The following is a 25,730-nucleotide window of genomic DNA, read 5'->3' as shown; positions in this document are numbered from 1 at the left end:
TTTATACAGATATGCGGGTATAGGGGGCATTTCGGGCTGTCGCAAAAAACTGTCGCATTGAACGATAAGACATTGCGATGAAATTGAAGGGTGGATAATCTGTGTATGTGAGTGTTTATGTGTGAATTTTGCTGTGATTCAATGTATCTTCTGCTGTAAGTGGAGGCAGTTGTGATGACTCGGCACAATTATACAAATAGAATAAAACATTAAAAATGAAAACTACTGTTAGAAATAATCAAGCTCATTGTTGAGCCATCGCATAGCAAAAATAAATATTGCCGCCTTATCTAAATGGTGAAACTGCTATCGTCCCAAAGGCTGACTTGGAAAATACTTATCAAGAGTCCACAACAGAGCAGCACATTTTAGCTTGAGATCCTGCAATGATTGGAGAGGAACACAGCATGGCTCAGTCCTGTTGTTTGTGTGGTTGTAACTGATTCATCATGTGAGTTCAAACTGGCCTCTCTCTCTCTCTCTCTCTCTCTCTCTCTCTCTCTCTCTCTCTCTCTCTCTCTCTCTCTCTCCTTTCTCTCTTCAACGTCTTCGATAAAGATCCTCAATTTCCTCAGTTTCCTTATCAGGGGAAAGCAGGACTTGACGGTATTGGCAGCAGCTTGCTGAGATCTCCACAACGTAGAGATAACAAACTCAGTGTTGTGAAGAGAGGCTTTCTGATTGTAACAACAAATGAGCTGACACCATGTGTAATTTAGACTACTGTACATAATATATGCAGTAACACAGCAGGTGGAAAGGTTCTTACAGTTAACTAAAACAAGCAAATAACCGAAAACTAGATGTGGAAAAAATCATTTTAGTTAAAGGACCTCTTCACCTTCATACACAGACACACGTGCATATTAAAAATAATCTATTTTGTATTAATGCAAGAACAATGGCTTCTATAACTTTCCAGGAAAAGAAAACCTGCATTTTCTACATATTAGCTTGGATTCCTAATCAATGATGTCACTGGTAGGCAGGTTTCTGAACTGTCCACAGTTTTTCTGAACTGTCACTTTTTATGAAGGCTAGGATATACCTTAGCATTTGCCACAAAACTGAGATATTCAAACATCCCCTTTGCTGTTGAAAGTCTATTTACATCTGGTTTCTGGAGACCAAGACAAAAATGGCACCATATTATAATCAGCATTAGTGAGGACCAATTATATGAAGAGCTCACAACGCGTCAGGTTCCGATGCATTGTGAGCTTATAGACAAGCTATTTTGTATGTCATTATTTTTAAATAATATAAAAGGAATTGTTTTGGACTAAATCTGTATGGTGATGGTGATATGTATCAAGTTTAAATTTAGCTCAATAGAACGCTGATAGATTGATGTCATTTCTCTTAATGCATTGATCTTCTGATTCCGTTAACCATAAAACGTTGAAGACCCCTAATCTACATGATTGAAAACCAGTCAGTTCCTACATTGATTTGTCTTGGTTTCGAGAATGAATGAGTTCGAAATTTTCCCCAATCAGTGATATCAGCATAACTATTTCAGCAGTACATCTTTTTCTCTCAAACTGTCTACTCAACTGATTGCATCATGCTTGGGCTTTTTTTTTCTATCCCTTCCTATTTGCTCCTTATCTGCTCTGTGAGTCACTGACAGCTTCCTAACTACACCAAGCGCCTGGTCAGAAAATCAATAGCCTTCCTCAAAGTCCACATGTACACAGCTACTCGCCGAGTGCTGTCACTCACACCACAGAGCATGTAAAAAGAAAAAGAGAGACTACCCAAATGAAATACCGGAGCACTCGACTGGGTGCACCGTGCACGTTTTCTTAATTTGCAAGGGTGATGTTTCGACTAGCGTGTTCCTCAGAGTCAAACCGTCACTTCGACGCTAGTCGAAATGTCAGTCACACCTGCAAATTAATACGGGGAAGTGCCCAGGTATTTTCATTTTTATAAAATTTGTGCACCGAGCCCTTCTACCCACAACTGGATGAAGCGTGTTGGACTAGCATGTGTCATTGTGTATGGATGGGATGATATGAACATTTCATGTCACGATTATTGTGGCCAGAATAATTACGATCAGAATAATTGCGATTGACGATATTATCAAATCAAAATCTGTTTAAAACTCTTAAAATGTCACTTTTGTTTACTGCTTCCATGTTCTGGCGGGAATGTTTGACAAAAATAGCAGATCTACAAGCTCACAATCTGCTGTTTTGGTCAGAGATTTTGTGTAGAGTGAAAAAATAGCTTTTTAGATATGCTATCAGCACAATGCTGATTTAGCCATAATATGGCTTCTGAAACACATTTGATCTTTCACTCATAACTATTCTGAACTAAGTATACAGTATATTATTATAGGCTAGCTACCTGTCCATGTTCAGTTCTTGGAATTATTCCATGAACACAAGCACAGACAACAAAGAGGTGAAATTAACTCCCATTGCTCTGGCTGGGACCATGCTACTGTTTGGAGAGACGGGGTGTTGAGGTGTGGAGTGGCGTTAACTGCTGTCCATGGTTTCATTAAGTACCAACAAAGCTGCATGCTAGACTATTCCAGCGGTAGTATGCATGCAAATCACCCAGGCATTCACAGTCACACCGCTTGATTTGATGTAGCGGGCACACAGTCTCGCGGGCACGCACATGCACGGCAGTGCATCTGTGGGCGCGTGCGTGTTGGTCAAAAAAGGTGGTCATATGCCATAGCGACGTGTTGTGTTGATTGAAATGTAAACAGCACGAGGTGCAGTCAGACATTTAGGCTAAAAGGATAACACAGGGGACTTGTTTCCAGGATTTTTTGTGTTATCCTTTTAGCCTAAATGTCAAGACTAGGGGTTGGACGACATTATCGTTTGTCGTTATTATCGTTTATCGTGCTAAAAAAACACTCACAAGCAGATGCCGTGTGTGTTTCCTAATGTACGGTGGGTGTGTTATTCAAAAGTGACTTCAGCACAACTCTTGCAGGCTGGCTGGGTTAGCCAGCCACATCCCATTATCATTGATTAAGGCTCTGCTAATGCTGCTACCAACCATGTTCTGATGTGTCAGCAAGTCTCTGGACTTGGCCCCAAGTTTAATCACTATTCCGTCGTTGCTTTGTCGGGTGGAAACCTCGTATGTCCTTTTTTTGTATTGTTATTTTAAAACGATTTAAAATAGTGTAAATAGCTGATCTGTGAGCTTGTAGATCTGGTAGTTTCACTACTTTTGTACGACACTCTTGTATGATGAAGTAGGACATTCATTTACGAAAAGAAAAAACATTAAAAGTTGAAATATGGAGATTTTATTTTACTTACTTATTCCTCCCAGCTATCCAGTGATGGGTTGGGGGGGGGGGTTGCAGAATGACACTCAAATTGATTCACATTTTGTCCCTGTAGCCGGCCGAGTGCAAAATTCAATACAAGCCTTCTATAGAGATCCATTACCTACAGCCGACTGCAGTCCAGACAGCTCTGTTTGGTTTTTATTGAATAATAACACATAGTTGTTTGAAAATCCTACCCGACTCTGTAGCTCAATTCTAAAACATCTCAATCAGGTAAACGGTGCTAGCGATTTCTATCTAAATTCTTCTTCTTCTTCTTAATATTATTATTATTTCTTAAGCATGGTCATTAGGGATGGGGACGATATGTCACGATTATTGTGTCCTAAATAATTGTGATCGCGGCAAGCAAACTAAATATGCTTAAAACTCTTAAAATGCCTCTTTTGTAAACCACCAGCATCCATATTCTGGGGGGAACATGAGATGATCTACAAGCTAGATCCGCTATTTTGGGCAAAGAGATTCACACTCTGTCTGCATATCAATACATTTTAGGCCAATCACTCAGAGCCCTGCTAATTATTTTACTTGTTTTCAGGTTTTTATTCATTTCAACAATCCAAGTATAAAAGCATGTTTTTGTTTAGATTAGAAGAAAATGGGATGGCAGTGGTAAAGTACCTGCCCACCACGACAGTGGTTGTGGGTTCAAATCCACCGTCGTGCATCCAGGCTTGTCAAGTGTCTATACGAACACAATTAGCCCGTGTTCAGGTAGGGAAGCCGGGCGGGGAGGGTGATATATGTCACTGCACGTAATCCTATGGGGTGGGGGCAGAGCCTGTCAGCAGGAAGTGTTAGGCGAAAGGAGTAGGACGGAGGCTCTACGTCCTCCCGGTAGGGGCTCCTCACTGGCAGGCGAACAATAGGATACAACAGCAATAATAACAACACATGTAAATGTGTGTGGGGAGGAACTAATTGGCATAACAACTAAATTGGGGTGAAAAAGGGGTAAAAAGTGAAGGGAGAAAATAATGTTGAAAGGCAACTGCATTGCTAAGTTGGTGGCATTTATTCATTTTCAATAGCAGCTGTAGCCAGGTGCAATGTTTTCACTAAAACCATATTGTTGGAATGGAAATGTTCAGTAATCCATTTCTTTCTTCTGGAAGAAATGTCACTGAGTAGACTATTCATTGTCTGGGTTCTATGTTCGCAGCAAACCTAAAGGTCATTACACACCAGGAGCGACGTGAATAAACGATCCAAATTGTGATCATTTCACATGAAACTTTTATTTTGGCGAAAGCCTCATTCATACAGGTTTATCATTTTATTTGTGAAAAATCGACCTTGTTTAGAAAAGTAATTACGTGGCTTCATCGCCTCGTTGTAATGGCGCTCAGTGTGCATGTACTCACAACACAAACGGCAGTTTAAATTAACGTGAATTAATGTGTGGAAGGACCTATAAGCTGAACATAAAACATTCTAACTGTATTCCGTACTACAATATTTGTTTTCTTATCGCCAGTCATGTTGTCATCACAATATCTGCGGGGGGCTGCATGATGTGTTCTTAATATCGTGCAGCCCTAATTCCCAACAGATTTGTTGGTCATGCATGTGTCATGTTGTGTAATATGTCATGTTCCCTCTTGTTTCAGTTCTGTGGGTTTGGCCAAAGCTGCTCTGGAGGCCATCAACGGTTTCAACCTGTTTGGCAATCAGGTAACATGATCTTGAACATGAATCTAACGTTGTGTGTGTGTGTGTGTGTGTGTGTGTGTGTGTGTGTGTGTGTGTGTGTGTGTGTGTGTGTGTGTGTGTGTGTGTGTGTGTGTGTGTGTGTGTGTGTGTGTGTGTGTGTGTGTGTGTGTGTGTGTGTGTGTGTGTGTGTGTAAATCTCCATTTATACAACAAACACCAAAATGATTGCGGCAGATGGATAGACAGAAAGCCTGATTTCTAATTCAAATGTGCCGAGGCCCCATTACTGCTCCATACATCTCTGTGATCATGATGATGATGTGCACCATGATTACGGTTTCCGCCGTTGAAGGGAGAGCCGGAGAGATTTAATGAATTCATCGGAAGCTGCGGTGACGGCAACAGTTTAAATGACTGGATAGCATCGGTGTCATTAGCGCAATCATCCCCTCGCCAGATGATTCTCAGATTGTGCTTTAGAGAGTTTTTCATATTGCATCAAAAATTATGTAACCACTTTAACCCTAAGTTATACTTAGTCTGTTTGAAAATATACGATCTACAAGCTGTTGTGAGCTTGTAGATCGGCTTTTTTCACATATATTTTGAAAAATGGGGGAATTAGAAAGATTTTAACACAAATCATGTCTTATGGGGGGGGGGGGTCCCTGGCACAAAATCAAAATATTAGCAGATGGGGGGTCTGCTGCCAAATGCGTATCAACTTGGGGGTCCTTGACATGAAAAAAGTTTGAGAACCACTGGTTTAAATGAGTGGATAGCATTGGCGTCATTAGCGCTATCATCCCCTTCCCAGACGATTTCCCAAAGTGCAGAAAAGCAGCAGTGGTGCAGATTGTTGCTTAGAGTCTCTCTCAGACACGCAGTTTGTGTCCTTTAGTGACGTTGATGGATGGAGCCTGCTGATGTTTGCTCCCATCTTTCCCCTTAATCCACTGTGGCGTTGTAGAACATCCATTAGCCTATGCATTTGTTTTGCTCTGTGTGGAGTAGAGAGAGGCAGAGGGAAGAATGGAACAGTCATTATTTATCCGCTATATAAAGCTGTATAAGATAAACCTTTATTGTTCCCCGGAGGGAGATTCAGGTGTCATAGACTGAAAACGGGTAAGAGGAAGAATCAAGAAACGAAGCCAGATGAATAAGAAAAAAATATCAAGTCAAATACTGCGATGCTGGATCTCTGTGTGAGTGAACATATACGTACTACATGTAGTCTATCACATATATATCTATCACAGAATATATCTATCACTACGTCTACAGTATGGCCAGAAGCTCTTGTTAATATTTTTAATTGGTTCAATATTTGTAATACAACAGACAGACTTACGGTAAGCTCTTTGAATCTTAAGCTTGTGCGCCTCAAAAGTGTTGAAAGCAGTGACGTCTGCAGGGCAACAGATGAGCTCTTTGGCCAGAACGGCAGTAGACCTCCCTCCACTCCAGTGCACATCCTGGGCCCGCTGACAGACTCACAGGCTGTGGAACACAGTTCAGTCAAGGCCATGTTTCCTCCGCATTGTAGACAAGAGGTCGAGATCATGAGAGACATAGAAGTGCCTTAGGATCAGTGATGGACAGTAACAAAGTGCATTCATTTGAGTACTGTACTTTTTGGAGTATCTGTACTTTACTTGTAGAGTATTTATATATATTTCAAAAAAATGTATACGCATGACTTTCAGTGCACTACATTTCAAAGACAAATATTGTACTTTTGACTCCACTGCATTTCTAGGAAGGGGAATAGTACAGTACATGATGAATGAACCACTTAAGCCTTATTTCAAATATAATGAAAATAGCAGATCTACAGGCTCACACCACGTCTTCTGAATTCTTTAAATCTTTGAATTTGGGGGGAAAATGTCTACATTTTCATGTCATTTGTGCTTTTGGATACTCCTGTAGTTTAAAAAAAAGCAAGTACACCTGGCGTAATATTTGACCAGGAGTCTCAATGCTTTGACTAAAGTACTGGGGTTGAGTACTTCGTCCACCAGTGCTTAGGATACATTTCAACTGACCCTGAGTTGACTAAAGTCATCTTAATGGGAGAAATATAAATTGGACACAGCAGGCGGACAGGGAATGTGAATTAAATTAGACGGTGTGACCGTACAGGGAAAGAGATGGCTTGCTGAACCTGTTCCCTTTTTCACTGGTCACATAGTAAGTAAGCCTTGCTGAGCCATTGCGGCTTGATGTACAAGTATCCCTCGACCGTAATGTACAAGTAGGACCACCTGGACATGATGCTAGTATGTCGCAGGGACTTACCCCCGATACAACCCTTAGTGCGGAGTGCCAAGCAGGAAGGCATTGGGTCTCATTCTTATAGTCTTTGGTATGACCTGCCCGCCCGGGGCATTGAACCCTTGACCTCCCAGTCTCGGGGGACTCTAACCACAAGGCCACTGAGCTGGTAGTCACTGGTCACGAACAGAATGGTATTTTTGAAGTCACATAAAAGACTGACGGGACCCTCTCTGTTGGGAAACATGACGTCTCTGAGTGTACAAGTTAAAATGTGGAAAGGAGGTTTACATCACAGACAATTAAAAGCCATGACATTGATCAAATTAGACACCAATGGCTTAGTTTCTTTCTTATTTAGTTGGAGTTTGGTCCATTGTGTAGTACAGGCCCGGCGTTAGAGGGTTGTTTATTTTTATTTTTTTATTTAGTAGTAAAAATGTGTTGTGTGTAAATTGTATTAATATTCATTTAAAGTGAATGAAATGTTCAGTCTTTGGACACACCTAGACACACTTTGCTTCAACAGCAGTGCTTGTGACTGTTTGTAGCCAGTTATATTTCCAGCACACATGCACACGTACGCACACAATTCCCTTTGCCGGTAGCCTCCTCTCCAGGCTGTCCTTGGCCGCCCCCCCAGCTCCTACTTGTGGTGGTTGGTAACAGCCATGACCCCCGCTCTGTCCCCCAGCAATGAAAGCACCTCTTCTTCATGTTCAACAGGGCTTTAATGTCCCCATTGATCCAGACCTCGTTGCTGGGGAAACAGCACACTGTAGCTTTTTTGGTGCATCCATCCAGTGTTCTCCTCACACAACCTGATGTACATAGTCCATAATAATACAATGGGAAGAGTCCTTCCAGGTCCTCACCATGGTGGACCCAATAAGTCCCAGTGTGTTGACCTGCATGTAGCACTCCCTCGGTCCCTCTTCTACCTGCTCAGAACACTGCTGTGCTGGACTGGTGGTGGTGCCGGCGGGCTAGCCTGCTGACAACAGGCTTTTATGTTGGTCAAATCCCTATGTAGGTCGTGGTCTGATCCGCCTTTGGAAACCGTAGAGCAGGGGTCTTCAGCGTTTTTCAGGCCAAGGACCAGTTAGCTGAGAGAGAGTTGAAGCAGGGACCCCCCCCCCCCCCCCCCCACACACACACACACTACATATTGTATAAAATTGTGTTGCAGATGAAACGTTTTCATAGATAGCTTCAAAGACTTGTTTGACAACACTGTCATCAGTGTTGTGTAAATTAATGTTTTTTTAATATGTTGTATTCATGTTAATATGTATTTTCAGACATTAACCACTTAAACCGTCAATACTTAATAAATTGACCTTTCAATCTACACTTGGTCTGCTCTTGTTCCCCAAACAAGTGGTTAATGTATAGAATAAAAAAATTAAAAATAAAAGATCCTATCACAAAAATATTTGGCGGCCCCGCTGTAGGACTCTGAAGACCGCCTAGGGGTCCCGGACCCCCTGTTGAAGAAGACCCCTGCCGTAGCGGGAAGCTGATGGATGATATATCAATAAATATTCCTTCTTTCACTCTATTCACCCTGGGCAAATAAAGGCCGGGCCATGTGATGAAATGCTATTTTACCTTCATTATGGCCGTTAATGCGTTCTACTTAGCCTGCCTCTGTCCTTTTGATTTGTTCACTTGCATAAAGGAGATGAGGCTGGTTCAGGCAGACTAATGCGCCCAGCCAGCTCTGTTATGATGAGAAGAAGTTGAGCGTGCGCATTTACGCTACTCTTTGATTGCTTGTGAAATGAGGGGTTTAACGTGGAACGGGAAATGGTTTTTTTCACAGCCATCTCAGTTGGTTGGAGGAATGGGTTCGCTACAGTTGTACAGACCAGGCCAACAAAATGCTTTGTTTTATTGTTTCCTTTATTTCTATATATTTTTATAAAGCAGGATTCTACCAATAGGCCAATATTTCCATTTGCACACAATACATCTCATCATACTGTATGCAGCAGTGGTTCCCAAACCTTTTAGCTCGAGACCCAAGAGAGAAATAGCGTACTAAAATACATTACGAATTAACCACTTTAGCCCTATTTCCAAAATTTCGAAAATATCTGATCTGTAAGCTCACAATGCGTCACATCGCGACACGTTGTGAGCTTGTAGATATGTAGGCATGTCAACATTGCACAAGATACCTCAAAATCGAATTGGCCGACTGCCATGAATCTTTTCTGTCCAACACAAAAAAAGATGCCCATCGCATCCTCTAGGGATGGAGAGCAAGGCTTTTATACTCTAGTCTTGTTTTGCAATGCCAACATTCACACCAAACAACCCAGCCATTCATGTGAAAAATCATGCCTCTGCATGGCTCTTCCCAAATGAACACGGGGCACATACAGCCCTCTTTTCATTGGCTGTGTGGATGAAACACATTTCCCCTGCAATTCTGTGTGTGTGTGTGTGTGTGCGTGTTTTTTTGTGTACACGTGATTGTATGTCCTTGCAATTGTGTGTGTGTATGTCGTGTGCTAGCCTCTGTAACACTTCCATCCACTGGTTTTAATATAGTGATCTGTATCAATCTGGATTTCCCAGCGGACTCTCAGCCTTCCCGTAGCAAATCAAACCCCCCTAATCCCCTGAACCCAAACACCCCCACCTCCCACCTGCTTGCGACACTGTTGTGCATTAAATTAACCTCGGCCTGTGTGCCGGGTGAGTGGTGGAAAGTGTACTCAAGTAAGTACACTTAAGTGTACTCAAGTAAGTACACTTTTGTAGTAGTTTTACTTTACTGGAGTATTTTCAATTCTCAATACTTTTACTTCTACTCCACTACAGATTTTTATTATTATTACACAACATACATTAACCACTTCAGCCCTATAAATACTTCTGCATTTTGAAATGTATACATTTTGAAAACTTTAAATGGGACATTCAACATAATGGATAAAGTAAAAGTACTCATTTTGGCACGTTAAGTACATTTTTGATGCCAATACTTTAGTAAATTCTGAATACCAGACTTGCACTTCTTCTATGGTGGTATTGATACTTTCACTTAAGTAAAAGTGTTAGTACTTGAAGTACTGCACATGCAATGCCCCGTTAGACTTTACAACCGCTTGCAACACTGTTGTCCATTAAATTATCCTCGGCCTGTGTGCCAGGTGAGTGAGCACGTAAGTGTGGGTTTCATCACCTGTTACCCGTGATCTCTTATCTTTCACAGAGTGTACCGAGATATTGGCTTCATCTCCCCGTGTGTTAAATTGAACGCACCAAGAGGAAGATTGTTCAGGTTTTAAAACCGTGGCTGTTAAATTGACAGGTCCGTGCACTCGGCGGTTGGACAATCAAATCCTGACTGACTCCACTTTCCTATCCCAGCAGCACTTGTCACCTCCTTCACGTCCAACACATTCCTTGATGAAATAGGGCAGGAGGCAGTAAGAAGGCTCTAGGCAGCCTCAATTATTTTACAAAGACAATGTTAGGTCAGGGGTGAAAACAAGTCTCTTACAACTCCCAGGCAGCGTGACTCTGCGAGTGAGCCAACAGCGCTTCACCAGTGTTGCCAGATTTTGTGAGAGAAACAAGCGGACAGGTCTATGGAAACGAGCCCAAAAGAAGCGGCTAGGTCACATGATCACGCACACAGGGGGTCCCCAGCAAAATGACAGAAAAAAACAGAAACACTTTCAACTGTTTTAGTCTCATAAATACGTATGCTATTTATAACATATCAAAAGTCCTAAGAAATCCCAGTGGTGAAAAGTATTGAAAAATGCTGAAATAGGTGATGTCACAATTTTTGGTTAAATTATTATTATTATGTATTTTTTCATCTTTTTTTTTTGTCAAAAAGGTTCAGTACTGTCTATAATCAACCAGAAACTGTGTTGGATGCAGTACAGAGCTTGTGCAAGAGGAAATTCATCTGTGTACTGTATGTTATGCATTTTATGTATTTTCTTTTAAATTGCGATCGGGCGATTATGAAACATTCATGACAGGCCTGAACCCAAGCAGATAAGGGTTTGATCACTTCAGTGAGATGAGGTTTGTTCGGTACCGGGTCAACAGAAAGGCCATGATTGACTAACAGCGCTGTTTTCATCCAACATGGGAATGAAAACCTCCTACACTCCACTTCAGGGATACAAGCCTTTCTGTTCCTGAGCCTAGAAATACCAGTTCCAGCTCTGGAATAACAGCGTGTGAATTGTGTAAGAGTTACATCATGGGCCATTATTGATGGAGTTCTGATCCGTGCAGGAGTGAAGGGGAAAGCAGAGGCGTTTTTAAGTGTGCTTTTTATCCTTTTAGCCATGTTCTGGTCGTTGATAGATGTAACACTATTACTATGGGAGTGCATGGGGGTGCTCTTGTGTCCGCTTTGCACACGGTAATTTAAACACACGCGTTAAGGTAGTGGTTTTCAACCTGTGGGTCGGCACCCACAGAGGCGTCCCAACATGATTTTGATGACAGTAAAGTGAATCTAATGTAATACCAAAAAGAAAAAAAAGAAATGAGAAAAGACTGCATTAAAAGTAATCAACAAACCATATTATAAAAACTGGTCAAACATTGGCCAAATTGTCAAATAATATAAGAAAGAGGCAAAAATTGTGAAAATAGCCAATCTACAAGCTCACAACGCCTCGCGTTGTGAGCTTGTAGGCCATTTTCACAATATTTATTTATGGAACCAAGGCAAACTAGATGTAATGCCGACAATTCCAAGTGCTTGTCAGGGTGGGGGGTTCACTAGTTCAAATATGATTATTTTGGGGGGTCGCGGGCTCGCGGCCTCAAAAGGTTGAGAACCACTGCGTTAAGGTAGGGCTGCACCATCATTTTTTATCAATAATGAGATCACGATTATTCATTGGGTTTTGTGACAAAAATACTTTTTTATTGTAGTGTCACATAAACATAACACTGCTTTCACGTTCATGTTGTGCTACTGTACATTCCTGCTAATGTACACATGTTTCAATAAATAAATAAAATATTCACCTAAATTCTGTACATTTCAGAACAAAATGTATTCTGAAATGCAATAATGATAATTTAATATCATCTTTGCAGACTTAAATACTGTTTGCATTCACTTATACAACACTATACACCCTCAGCAGTGCTAGCATAGTGCAAGACAAAGTAAGAGTTCAAGAAAACGCGCAGAAGCATACCATATTGAACGGCTTGTTTCTGAGCAATTACCCTGCTAAGCGAGATTAGCGACCAACATGTGCCTAGTTATACATCTTCATCAAGATGACATGTACTAAACATGGCTGTGTTTTCTGTGCTCTGCAGGGCTGCTCCTGGTCGGTGATTTTCGTGGACCTAGACGCCCACAACAGGAACAGGCAAACCCTGTGTTCCCTGCTGCCTCGAGAGTCTCGCTCTCATGTGAGTAACATACACAGTGGACATCCTCAGTGTTCTTTTATAGGCATAGTATCTCTCTATACCAGCAGCTATCGGTCACTGGAGTAGTGTGGTGGTGTTTACCTGCAGAAACACACTGCCCTCTCGCTGTATTTTGGTGTTTTCACTGTTTATTTTGGTTGCCCAAAAACATTCCTGTCTTGTCAGTCAGACAGACAGACAGACAGACAGAGCGATCTGGATTTATAGATAACGATGCTTTTAGTGAAGATTAATATGAGTTTCCCCTCGTCATTTTATAGATAATCAGTTATTGTCATCGTATATCATAAAGGGTTTGTGTCATTTATCAGTGGCCATCACACTTGCCTGTGATTACACTGACAATGTAACCATCACGTACTGTCATCAGAATTGTTATTTACTTTCCTTTTTTCCTTCTACACCAAATCTCCTCACCGGTAAATAGCAGATCTACAGTTTCACACTGCGACTCAACATGACGCCTTGTGAGCTAGTAGATCTGCTATGCCCGCCAAATGTTACGCTTAGCATAGGGATGTGAGGATTCATGTGGTTAAACATCATTTAGTATAGGTGACTGTGGAAACTAGAGCTGTAATAATAAAATAATAATAAAAATCACAGTTGATGAATCAGTGTGGCAGATGAACTCAAGTGAATGTTGCACATCCAGTTGAATACATTGTCTCTGTCGGTCCAAAACCTTTCAGGAAATGGAGAAATGGATCAAATGTTGTTATTTTAGTCACAAGCTCTTATACTTTGCATTTGTTCAATATTTATAAAACTCACTGATACAATAGTCAACCAAAAAGGAAACAAACACATTTTTAAAACATCTGAAAACAGTGACGTGTTCTATTCATACAAAAATCACGTCTGCCATTTCTGCCTTAAATCAGACTGATGTGTGTAAACGGGTCCTCGTTAAAATAGTCTGAGAAAGGAGTTAATTTAGTCTGGGAACCTTGTGGAATACCCCATGAGGTTATTTTAAGTAGAGGGCTGCCTTATTTATAAGCTATAACAAGCTGCAAAATACAAGCTTGTCAGCCAGATGGAGCGCTGACCTCTGAAAAGGTTAATTGCTCCCGTCTCTGCAAGTTGCATGAATCAAACACTCAAACACAGTGAAATTAGATAATATATTTAGATGCTTGATGTAATATTCCCCATCTGACCTCTTAACACGGCAGCCGAATTGCTACCGTGTTAAGTGGTCAGATGGGTGGGCCGTGTGCATTTAAACAGCATGTTTATTTTAGTGATCAAGCAATCGAATGTATCACGGCTTGGATCAGTGGAACTCCTATCTGTATCACAATGAAAACTCACTGTTCAGGGTATTAAAGATAAATGCCAAGACTTTTTTTTTTTTTTTACATTAATTTGTTTATATTAATGCTATGTTATCAATAAGTGTTTTACAGTTACAATAAAACATTTGATTTAGGCATTTAGCAGACACTCTTATCCAGAGCGACAAGGTAAACACAGAGATCAAATGCAGAGAGACAGTGTAGTGCCTCAAGAATTTAGGGTCACAGGTAAACCAAGAAACCTAGCAATATGCTATCAACATAATAGGCCTGTCCCCGACTAAGGATTTGTATAGTCAAATATGATTGGCGACTAATCATGCAAAAAATATGTTATGCAATAGAGGAACATTCCATTTAGGCTGTAGGGGTGCTTAGTGTCTGATTTAACATATGCTATTGGTTTCTCCCAATAAATCATGATGTATATCCTATTTTTGGCAAACTATTAGTTCATTAATATAACAAACTAGGCCAATCTCTCAATCGAATAATATTTTATAATATTTTATTTTTGTATTTTTTTTATAATTCGACTAAAGTATCATTCATAGTCGGACGTAAGGATACGTAACGAGCGCCGGCGCTCCTTACGTTGTCGTTTTTGTCTCCCCCTCCGTCACTTACGGCTCTAGGATTTCCTTCCGTGCGATCAACATTCACCGTCAGGCCGACGTACGTTCGTTTGTACGTTGCCTGTAGTACCAGTGGAGCCCGTTGGCAGTATAAGTAAAAAAGGTTTTCCTTGGGCCCTCTTTCTCCAAAAAAAGACCCACGTTGGTGGTGGAAGTACTTGAGTAAATGTACTTAATTACTGTGACAAAATGAACCCAGCCAGCCATTCCCTAAACACACACACAAATAATATAGCACAGTGCAGTAGGGGTCGAAACTCACGTTTTGTAGACAACCATTGTTTTTGTCTAGTTTGTGGACTAGTTTGTGTCTTTTATTGCGTTGTTTTGGCTAGATGCTACAATGCTAGCTCCATTTTAGCGCTGTTGCCAGGTTTTGTGAGAGAAATAAGCAACGAGGTCTATGAAAACAAGCCTAAAAGAATCGACTAGGCCACATCACATGAAAATAGCAGATCTACAATATATATTTGAGAATCACTGGTTTAAATAATAATTGGCCCAAATAAGCAACTACACTTTAGAAACAAGCCAAATAAAACCGCAACCACCAATGTTTGTTTACAAGCAACTTTACAGAAAAATAAGCCCAAAGTCGCTTATAATAAGCGGACATGGCAACACCTTTCGCAACTTAAAAGCTCGCAACTGCCATCTAGTGGATTAATAGGTGTACGACGCCTCAACGTATTAATTCCTACGGATTTAACGTCAGCGACCTTGCATGTGTCCGTAAAGAACGGACGGAATCCCTCACCCCATGACGCACGTTTCAGACCCATCTAGGGACTTTGAACGGGCCTTAAGAGATTAGCCGTCGACTCAGACACCCCTCGACTAATTAGTCGACTATTCGACTACTAGAGGTCAGGCCTACAACATAATAATCTGTAGATTTGAAACAATAGGATACCAGGTAAACAATTAACCTAGCAGCTGTCTAAATAGCATGCTATCTAAATTAAATTTTAACCACACGGTCAAGAAAATAACATGAGAACAAATAACGACGGTATGTCTGCATGGTCGTCATATCGTCATATCTCTTGCCAATTATTTGGGGGCCCACTTGCAATACCATCGTGACCCTCCAGTGGGCCCTGGCCCACAGGTTGGGAACGGCTGCTATAGAGTTATTGAAGAAGGAAGGATGGAGAGACGGTGTACAGCTACAGTATATCCTGACACTACATTTCCATTTGGTTCCACTTCATTATTCAGTTGAAAGTGTTCCCATTGCAGCTTGTTTTTTGGGAGATGGAGCGTCACTGAAGAGGGTGTCCTCAGCGATTAGTTCATCCGCTGTGCAACACTGAAACTCCCAGATATAATTTCCTATTTCAGTAGACTGTGGCTTTTTTGAATAGCTTGACACTCAGCCTGAATTTCCATTTCGCTTCACTTAATTATTCCTGGGAGTCTTTTGAAAACCGCTTCAATAGTAACATTAATTTGATCCACTGTAGAGCCCCACACGGCCCCCAAAACTCCAGCCCTGGCCTGGCCCGGCCCGGCCTTGTCCTGTGGTGTCACTCCAAGCCCAGCCCGGCCCCCAACCCGACAAGAGCTTGCAATGTATCTGCCCGAGAACTACTGTACCTGAGACCTAACTGAGACCAAATCAGTTTAATCTTTCTCTGACGTGCTCTTTCTCTTATCGGATTTTGATCTGAATTTTGATCTGAGTTTTTTATAACTACATATTACATATTATTAAGCTACCAGGTCCCAGCCACGAGACCAATAGGCTACGAGCACGCCTTCCGCACAGCTTCTTCCGCAGCAACGTGTCTGTCATTCAGCCTTTGCCTACAATGGAGAGCTGTACATATTTAACAACTTTGGTATGAGGTGTGGAAATTATATTCCAAGAAATTATATTCCTGGGAAAGGCCCGGTTGGAGGTTTAGTATGTGCTGTTGTATGGTGGGAGATGGTATCATCCTCTTTGGAGGATACACAGTCTTATTCTAAATGTTATGCGAGCAGGCAGTTATTCAGTACGGTCTGGAGCAGTTGGGTCTCCCACACAACATCAGGTGGGAACTGGCAGCAATGATTATTATTCTTTTGTCTTTTTTCTTGCTAAATAAATAAATTCTGTGGCAAAATTGTCCTTGTCCGTGGCATATTTTTGTTTTTACATAACATAACAATATGTATGACAATGATGTACTATGACACTATGGCACATTAGGAGTCCCCCAGTACAGTGGTTCTCAAACTTTTTATTTTCAAGGACCCCCATAACTCTGAGTGTGTAAAGTGTACACATGAGTCATGACCTGTAAAGGTCCATTTGGATCACCTTCAAGCAACCCTGAAGGTCCCTCAACCCACTTTGAGGACTACAACACTAGTAGTATACATTTAGGGCTAGCTCTGTGTCTGGTAATATTTGTATGTCCATGGCAAAAGTCGAATTTTAACATAAATGTCCACCACAAGCCGGCATGGCGATGAACCCAGATTGTGGGCTGGCCGTCAACGCTGATCCAATGAAGCCGTTCATCTTGTCTGAAATCCTAGGCTTTCTGAAGACACTTAGCAGTCATTAGAGGAGAGAGAATCCTTGCACTTATTTTTTCTTTTTGTAAAGATTTATTTATTGACAGAGTACGAAGTACATCCATCCATTTTACATTTTTATACAACAAAGCAAGAAAAAAGACAAAAAGCAACCCTCCCCCCAAGCCCTCCCCCCACCCCAGAATGGCATAATAAACATCATTGACACATACAACAAACTTCGCAGTAACAGCAACTTATAACCTCAACCAAGAGGAGTTAATGAAGGCAAAATATCAAGAAAAGAGCCCCAAATTTTGTTATATGTCTCGGGTTTTCTCCTTACATTGTACAGGATCTTCTCAAGAGTACAATAAGAGGAAAGTTCCATCAACCAATGCTTTTGTGATGGAGAATTTTCAGACTTCCAATTTACAAGGATAATCTTTTTCCCAGCCGCTGCTGGCAAGTGAAATAGAATACCTCTTATGAAAGTTCACATGAATTAAACTGACATCACCCAATATCCAAATCCTGGGGTCAAAAGGTCTCAAATCCTTGCACTTATTTTAAACATCAGATTCTAGACACTTGAGAACTGACTGCAAACAAGACTGCTCCTTACACCACGGGTTGTCTTCTTCATTTTAGTCATTTCATTATAATAGTCTATACAGGTATCAAGGTTTATGCCTTTAACTGTTTTTGCTTTTTTCACTATTTTGAAAAATATTTTTAAATAGTGATAATAGCCGATCTACATCGACACGTTGTGAGCTTGGCTATTTGAACTATAGTTTTTTTTTTTTTATTGGTAAAAAATGCCAAAAAGGTTTAGGTCTAGGCGGTAAGGCAAGGGCACCAATGAAAGGGGGTCCCTTTCATTGGCATATACTGTACACTGCTATAACTATCCTCCACTGTGTTTCTCTCCCCGTCAGAATACGGACGCAGCCTTGCTGCCGACCATCAGCTACCCGGCCTTCGCTGTGGACGACGACGCCCTGTACTCCCAGACGCTCGACAAGATTGTCCGCAAGCTGCGCGGCAAGTACGGCTTCAAGCGCTTCCTGCGAGACGGCTACCGCACCGCCAACGAGGACAAGAACCGCCGCTATTACAAACCTGCTGAAATGAAGGTGGGTCTGGCTGGGGCATTTGAACATTCCCTTCTAGGGACGGGACGATATGAACATTTCATGTTACTACTACAGCAAAAATAACTGTGATTAATGATATTATCGAGATAATCATAACATGCTTTAGCCCTGAAACATGACTGTCATAAGCGTCATGTGAACCATGGCTAAACATGCTTAAAACTCTTAGAAGGCCACTTTTGTTAACCACCATTCATGTTCTGGGTGGAACATTAGCCAAAAATAGAATATCTACAAGCTCTGTGAGCTTGTAGATCTGAGGGTGATCAGACGTCCAGCTGTGGCTGGATTTGGAGGGAACAGTCACACACAAATCTGCGCGCACAATAGGGTTGGCCAACCGGTAACCGTTCACCGTTAACCGACCGTTAAGCAGCCACCGATTAATACTAACGACTAACGATTACTCGTTTTTTGGCCAAGTCTACACCTGTAACCACACGTAACTTCCACTTTATTCTTCTTCTTCCTCGTCTTTGTATTGGTATTGTTTGTGTTGGAGCGCCTCAGTGCGGCTGCAGAGTTCATGTGCAACCTCTTCCAGAGAGAGATAGAGACACTAGAAACTCTGCTGGAGACACAAAACAAACTGTGTAGACTTGGCCCTTTGAAATAAAATTTATTTTGGCCCTTTTTACTTCTTTTTTTTCTTAACGGTTATCGATTAATTAATCGGTAAGGCCTAACGGTAACCGGTTAATAAAATGTCTCCATTTGGCCAACCCTAGCGCACAATAAAGTGTGTGCGGACTAAACTAAATATTGGACACAATCGTCACAAGCCCAACATTCTGATACGAACGTGGCTTTTTTCAGAGAGACAAATTAGGAGAAAATCAACTCTGTTATCAACCTTTCTCTGTTCCAGCAACACACTCTGGCGAGAGCTGGTAACAAAATGTGACGCACAACCAATGCTTTCATCCACATCACCACACACATGACCACATTGATTGATTTATTGGATGCTTTATTAACAATATTTTTTGCAGTACAGGTAGTGCAGACACACAACCACACCAAGGAGCATTGTGTACCATTTATTGCCTAGTAGTGGAGAGTGGGATGGCGTATCATCCTAAACCAAGCATCTTTGGTCGGGCTTAACTGGGCTCATCTAGTCTGGTTTTCCCATAATAGAAATAATCATGTAGTTTAATGATGATTGATTAATGATTCAACAGCAGCACTCCAAAACAATATGCTTTGGAAAGCTTCCTCCTTAGACCCCAATGTATTTCTCTACATTTAACGGCCTAAGAATGCTGAATAGCTTGTTTGTTTGTTTGTTGGAAAGCACAACATTGACTAATTAGATTCGGCTTCCCGTCTGTTTCAGGACATAGTAATGAGAAAACCTGCCATTTTATTTTGCTTGAGGTCCCGCGACTTGAATTGTTATTACCAGTTTTAATGGCCGGGAGAACGTCGGCATGAGAGGATAGTACTGTGAATTGTTTTGATTTTTGAGTGGCGATGAGTGAAGTATCATAATATCATAGAAAATGCATAATCTGAATGAGTTGTACCCATTCACATACTGATCACCTGAGGTGGACAATTCTGTCTCCATCTGGCCTGCTTGGTATATCTCTGTACCATCTGCTTTATACTACCTTCTAGTGTTGTCGCTATCATGACATTTTAGTTGACGATTAATTGTCACACAAATAATTGCTATTAATGATTTAATTGTTTCTGGCATTTAAACATTGGAACACATGAAAATATATATATTTCTGTTTGCCTCAGGGCAACAAACGTTGCACAGGGCAGATATGACAAATAAAATAAGAATTATATAAAGATTAATAACTTTATACTTTACAAAGCAATGCCTTTAAGAAAGGACCCCCCCCCCCCCACAAATTTAGCCTCCGAGATGATGTGTATAATTTGTGACTGTGTCTGTCTGTCTGTCTTAGTGTGTGCGTACGTGTGTGCGTACGTGTGTGTCTGCGGAGGTACTTAACACAGAGCAAATCATTGCATTAGCCGCTGCACTGACCTCCCAGAATTAATGAGCTCAGAGAGAGAGAGAGAGAGAGAGAGAGAGAGAGAGAGAGAGAAGCTTCCAATAAGAGTTTGGGAGCCAGAAATGGAACAGCGCTGTGCCATTTTAAAGATTTATTCATTCAGGATTAGGAAAGGTGCCATTAACAGGACTCAGTTTGGCCCTGACAATGTGACACTTGAGAAATGTCCTCATCCTATAAATAATCCCAGTAGCGTTGCGTTTATATTCTGCGTCTATTACACAGAAGCTGCTCCATTTATCTAGTGCCGGGAGTCAGTCTGTGAGCTGTCTGGTGTTGTCTGGAAGTCACAGAGGTTCAATAACATCGTAGATGAATGTCTCTTACACACTGCAGTGTTAATTTGAAGCTGCACTATTTAACTTCACTGTCGTGCCCTGGATTTGAACCCTGTGCAAGTGCTGAATTCTTAATAATAGCGCCTGCCTGCTTGCTCAGGGGAGAAATTGAATTTTGACCCTAAATTTGTGGCAAACCAGAAACAGGATTGTGTCAAAGGTTATGTCGAGTTACAGAAGTATATGGGTTTAAGTGGTTAGCCACCAAAATAAAAAATAGTGAAAACATGCTTCTTCTTTGGGCTAAGTTTAGCCACTTAACAATGGAGATTTTGAGATTTGTGCTACAGTATGTGTTTTTTAACTCCATCTAAAAGCTTACGTGTGCACATTATTGTGAAAGTAGATTTTTGGGGGGGAGGAGAAATGCATTTGAATGCAGTCGCAGCAATGTCTTCCTTTCCTTACTCTGACGGCTAGACAGAGAAAATAATAAAAGAAAAATCAGAAAACAAAGATTTAGTTCTTCTTAATTTCTGTGGGCAGACTGCTCCAGAGCTGGGAGCTTTAACAGGTATCATAATGGAGGGACTTTCAGCTGATTTTGACCCAGGGACCACTATCCTGACTGAGAATGAATCAGGGGACCACTGTTGTGTTGTGTTGTGTTGTGTTGTGTTGTGTTGTGTTGTGTTGTGTTGTGTTGTGTTGTGTTGTGTTGTGTTGTGTTGTGTTGTGTTGTTGGGTAGGGATATGGGCTAAGAATAAGATTGGGGTTTTTCTTACCTGTTGGTGTGATTTGTGAGTGGGATGAGTTGTCTATTCTTGGCTCTATAGTTTTGGAAAGAGACAGTATTATATCATCTTCTGGCTCCAACCTACAGTAGCCCTGTACTCATTCTTCAGGTACAGTATGCCAGTGTGGAAAAACCACTCTCACAGAGATTTAAAAGAAAGGGAAAAAAAACACTTTACTTTTTCCAGAGAACACATATAGAACTTCACAAGGGGCTGTGTCATGTGCCTCTAGTCTAGACAGAGTCCGTGTATCTTAACCACTTTGATCTACAAGCTCACAGCGTGTCACAATGTGATGCATTGTGATCTTTTAGATCTGCTATTTTGAAAGACATTTTGAAATTCAACTTAACTTTTTTTTGGTTTATTCTTTGCTTATAATGACATGCCCAAAAGTGTGATGCCAGGGCTAAAGTGGTTCATGAGATAGTCCTCGTCTAGTACAAGCGTAACAAAAATGTCCATTAATAATAATTATGATAATATGATGTCTTTAATCATATCATTGTCTCCGGCAACTGTCCACTCTATCACATATTCAGTTCCTCTTCTAGCGTACCTCTGTTGCTTTTTTCTTTATTCTGAACCGATCCGCGGTGGTGCTGGCTCCATAAAAAACCTTCCAACAGTGCAGTAGCCTAGTCCAAGTTCAAGTTCACCATTAATTAGCCCACTCCATCTGTTACCTTTTCACAGAAACTTGAAAAATGGCTATTCAATCAACAAAATCAATTAGCTAATTTTAGAAGCTGGATGCTGGAAACTAAAATGTTTTGCACATTATTGACACTTAAGCATTAGACACATTAGAATCTGCCAAGGGTTGACCAAATGGGCCATGTTTGTAATCATAAGAGAAGTCATTTAGACATTCCTAAATTTCATTCAGAGATTTTACACATTTATAGTAGGAGAACCAAAAATACACTCAATTGCTGCTGCACTGGCACTATGACTTATGGATACAGTTACGTACATGTTTGATATGCTGCTAACTAAGTGATGTCTCTTACCCGCACCAAGATAATATGACAAGAGAGTAATATTTATATATTTTTTAAGTACACATCTTACAGTACAGGATGTATATTTGACATTGTTGTCCTGTTATCTGACTTTTCCCTTTGTGTCCTTCTCTATACTTAGGGCTACATTTTGTGACTGCAAATCGTAAAACTTGTGATATGACAATATAACAAACGTTGCTATTTAAACTTCTATTACACAGGCCATGTCAGTGTTCTGTGCACTACATGAAACTATTGTGTGTAAGTGTGTAATTCTGCTGTAAAACTTGACAACAAAAACAAGCAAAAATAAATTTAATACGTTTTGAAGACAAAGCTCTGAAAACTGCTGAGAACGATTCCGGTTCCTTAGCGATTCCCTCACGGTCCGATTCATTAAAGGTTCCCTTTAATTATTCCTATGTCTAAAAAAACTTAGCATTATGCAGACCTGCGATGTTATTGGTTTTTTACCAAAACCGGAAAACCAACCAAAGGCCTAGGGTTTCATGCCCCTATGGTATATTTGGGTGTAAGGTGTCGCATCTACAATCTCACAGCGTGCCGCAATGCAGATTGGCTAATTTAGCTATTTCTGAGATTTTCTGAATGACCACAAGAGAGACGCCAGGTTGAAAGTGTTTAACTCTCGACCACTGTGGTCACATGAATATATAACATTGCTGTCGGGCAGAAACCTCGTATCTCCATAAATTAATGCCCTTCTTCATCATACAAGAGTGTCTCACAAAAAAACTGAAAATAGCCGTTCTACGAGCAAAGGTTTAACTTATAATAAAAAATACCTGGCAACGCTGGCTCATCGTGGGAAGATAGGCGGTGCTCAGAGTGAAACCGGAGAACAATGCCTAGCCATGACCACGATGCAAATCTCGGCCAAGTGTCTCTCCACCCCCCAAAATAACACACAGACTCGCGATAAAGCAGCCTACTTTGCCATACAAATATAACCATTTAGTGATTCTAAAACGACTATCTTTTGGGATACAAACCTTCTTCAACATTCGAACTGTGTTAATATGAAAAGAAAACGAAAAACACAAGAAAAGAAATCGCATTTAATTTGCTGTTTTCTACTGTTTTGAGTTGATCCGAGTTGATGCCCAAATCACCAGCCCTGCTCACATTTTTGGTGGCCTATACTAGCAACAATACACCCATTACGCCACTATAACTGCCTTTCCACTTCCGTGGTTTCATGACACCCACAGAGCACTGTGCACAGTGTGTTATCTGTCTCATAAGAACTCTAAAATTCCAACGCTGATGAGATATTTTGTCACAGTTGTCTGCATTGAACACAGAGAAAAACACCGGGGGAAAACAACGTTTGGTGTTTATCGGTCGAGTGGGGTCAGTTTGCTACCCTCCCAAGAGAGAGAGAGAGAGAGAGAGAGAGCCCTTGGTCTTGTTGTTACGTTATGTTTTTGAAACATGAAATGGTATTATTTCACGGGCTTCGTGTCGCATGAGGAGGCCGGCATTAGCATTCCTCTCCCCTGTCTGCTCGGCATCAAAAGCCCTTTTGCATTTTTTCCCTTTGTGTTGCTGCTCCTCCATATTCAACACAGGTTATGTTAGGTTGCAACGATCCACTGAAAAAAATATTCATTCTTTTCTTTTCGCTTTTCTTTTCTGTTCTGTGTTTTTTTCTGCCTCCCTGCAGCTTTTCGATGGAATCGAATGCGAGTTCCCCATATTTTTCATCTACATGATGATTGACGGTAAGCCTGCAATAACAGATAAATGCATTAGATGCTGATAGAAAAGATGCTTTTATCCGTTGTGTATCAGCAGGAAATGGCTTTTTGTCAGGGGACATTATAGCCTGGCTCCAGTCCCTGAAACACTAGCCTCATATTGAGGGTCTGGTGACGCTGTCAAAGGCTGGGTTTTCTCATTGAATATCTAACCAGCCTAATGCGGATGAGGATGATCCAGTATGAACCAATCACCAAAGAGTCCCACTTTGGCCATGCCCCCATCTCAGAAAACGGCTGCACTGAGAGGGCTTTCAGACTGAATAATGGAGTGAAATTAAATGAAAATTCAGGCTGAGTGTCAGGCTAGGGACATTATACTTTCTTAAACATCGGAAACTTGTTGGTGTTAACAGTGCACACACACTATCTACAACAAGTTCCTTAACCATCTGAACCCCAGCCTCTACAAGCTTGTAGATCGGCTAATTTCACTATTTTGTCCTATGACATGCCCAACATAGGGATTGATTATTAATTGAATATTGTATTATATTGTTGATTTATATTTTTAATCAATTAAATCGATAGTATGAATCACATTGTTGTATTGTCCCAGAGGGAGGGTATGAATTAGATGTCAGATTAGCAATGAAAAAATGTCAAAGGCTTGCATGTGAAATATGAAATGTTGTGGGCTGCTTCATGTGATCATGAGTCATTTGTATTCGGATGCCTCACAGTGTCTCTGTTGCAGGCGTCTTCCGAGGAAATAAAGCTCAAGTGAAGGAATACCAGGACCTGCTGGAGCCTATCATTTTCCAGTCCTTTGAGGGTGAGTCCCCCCCCCCCCCACACACACACACACACCTGCATGCATGCAAAAAAATAACCCTTTGCTCCATGTACACGGGCTGTCCATAGCTCCAACTACATCCACACTCAAAGAGAGAATATACCCAAATAAAATATACTGGAGCACTCGACTGGTCTGCACGTGTTCTATTGTTTTGCAGTGTCAGTGTCAGTTTGCTTGCCACTAGTTCCTGCTGCCTGACGCTGTGCCCTGCCAGCCTCATCCTTCTCTCTCTGACTTTGTCTGTGGCCCGTGGTAGGTCCCCGTAGAGGACCATATTTCTAATGTGGTCCATCCATGTGACCCCTAGTGCCTTTAGTAGCATCCTTGTGTAGACTCCATCCAGGACTCTTTCCTGTTGTGCTGTGAGGGTCCATGTCTCAGCCCCGTACAGCAGCACTGGTCTTCTCCCCATGTCAGATTTCCACCCTCCTCATCCCAAGCAGGGCATTCCATTTGCTGCTGTATGCCCGGCTAATAGCGCTTTGCTTTTTGATCAGTGTCGAGTGTCTTGGTTGGCCCCTGGAGAGCATTCCCACAATATACTGTATGCAAATAAGAAGCAACAACAACCTTCATGGGATACAGAGTGCAGATGGGGTCAGCGATCATTTTCATAAGCAGACGTACGTACGACTGAAACAATGCAGCTACAGTGTATCTCCATCAGGGACAGAACGACTGGTCTAGTGGAGATACGCAATCACATTGTAGAACTTAC

The 25,730-nt window shown here is 41.3% G+C and overlaps 1 protein-coding gene across 3 annotated transcripts in view; it reads left to right on the top strand.

Moving 5' to 3' along the window:
- The window catches only part of phkb (phosphorylase kinase, beta), a 156,036-nt gene that overhangs the window by 42,225 nt on the left and 88,081 nt on the right, over positions 1–25,730 (top strand). For all 3 annotated transcript variants that reach the window (XM_080440007.1, XM_080440008.1, XM_080440009.1), the window contains 5 exons: positions 4,948–5,011; positions 12,593–12,688; positions 18,095–18,292; positions 24,120–24,177; positions 24,911–24,988. In XM_080440007.1, coding sequence (XP_080296133.1) covers positions 4,948–5,011; positions 12,593–12,688; positions 18,095–18,292; positions 24,120–24,177; positions 24,911–24,988 — 494 coding nt within the window. The remainder of the gene's footprint in view (positions 1–4,947; positions 5,012–12,592; positions 12,689–18,094; positions 18,293–24,119; positions 24,178–24,910; positions 24,989–25,730) is intronic.

Source organism: Gymnoscopelus braueri (genome assembly GCF_963280865.1).
Source record: "Gymnoscopelus braueri genome assembly, chromosome: 1".
NCBI lineage: Eukaryota > Metazoa > Chordata > Actinopteri > Myctophiformes > Myctophidae > Gymnoscopelus > Gymnoscopelus braueri.
Note: the sequence above shows the minus strand (reverse complement) of the source record. Positions and strands in the feature narration are given on the sequence as shown.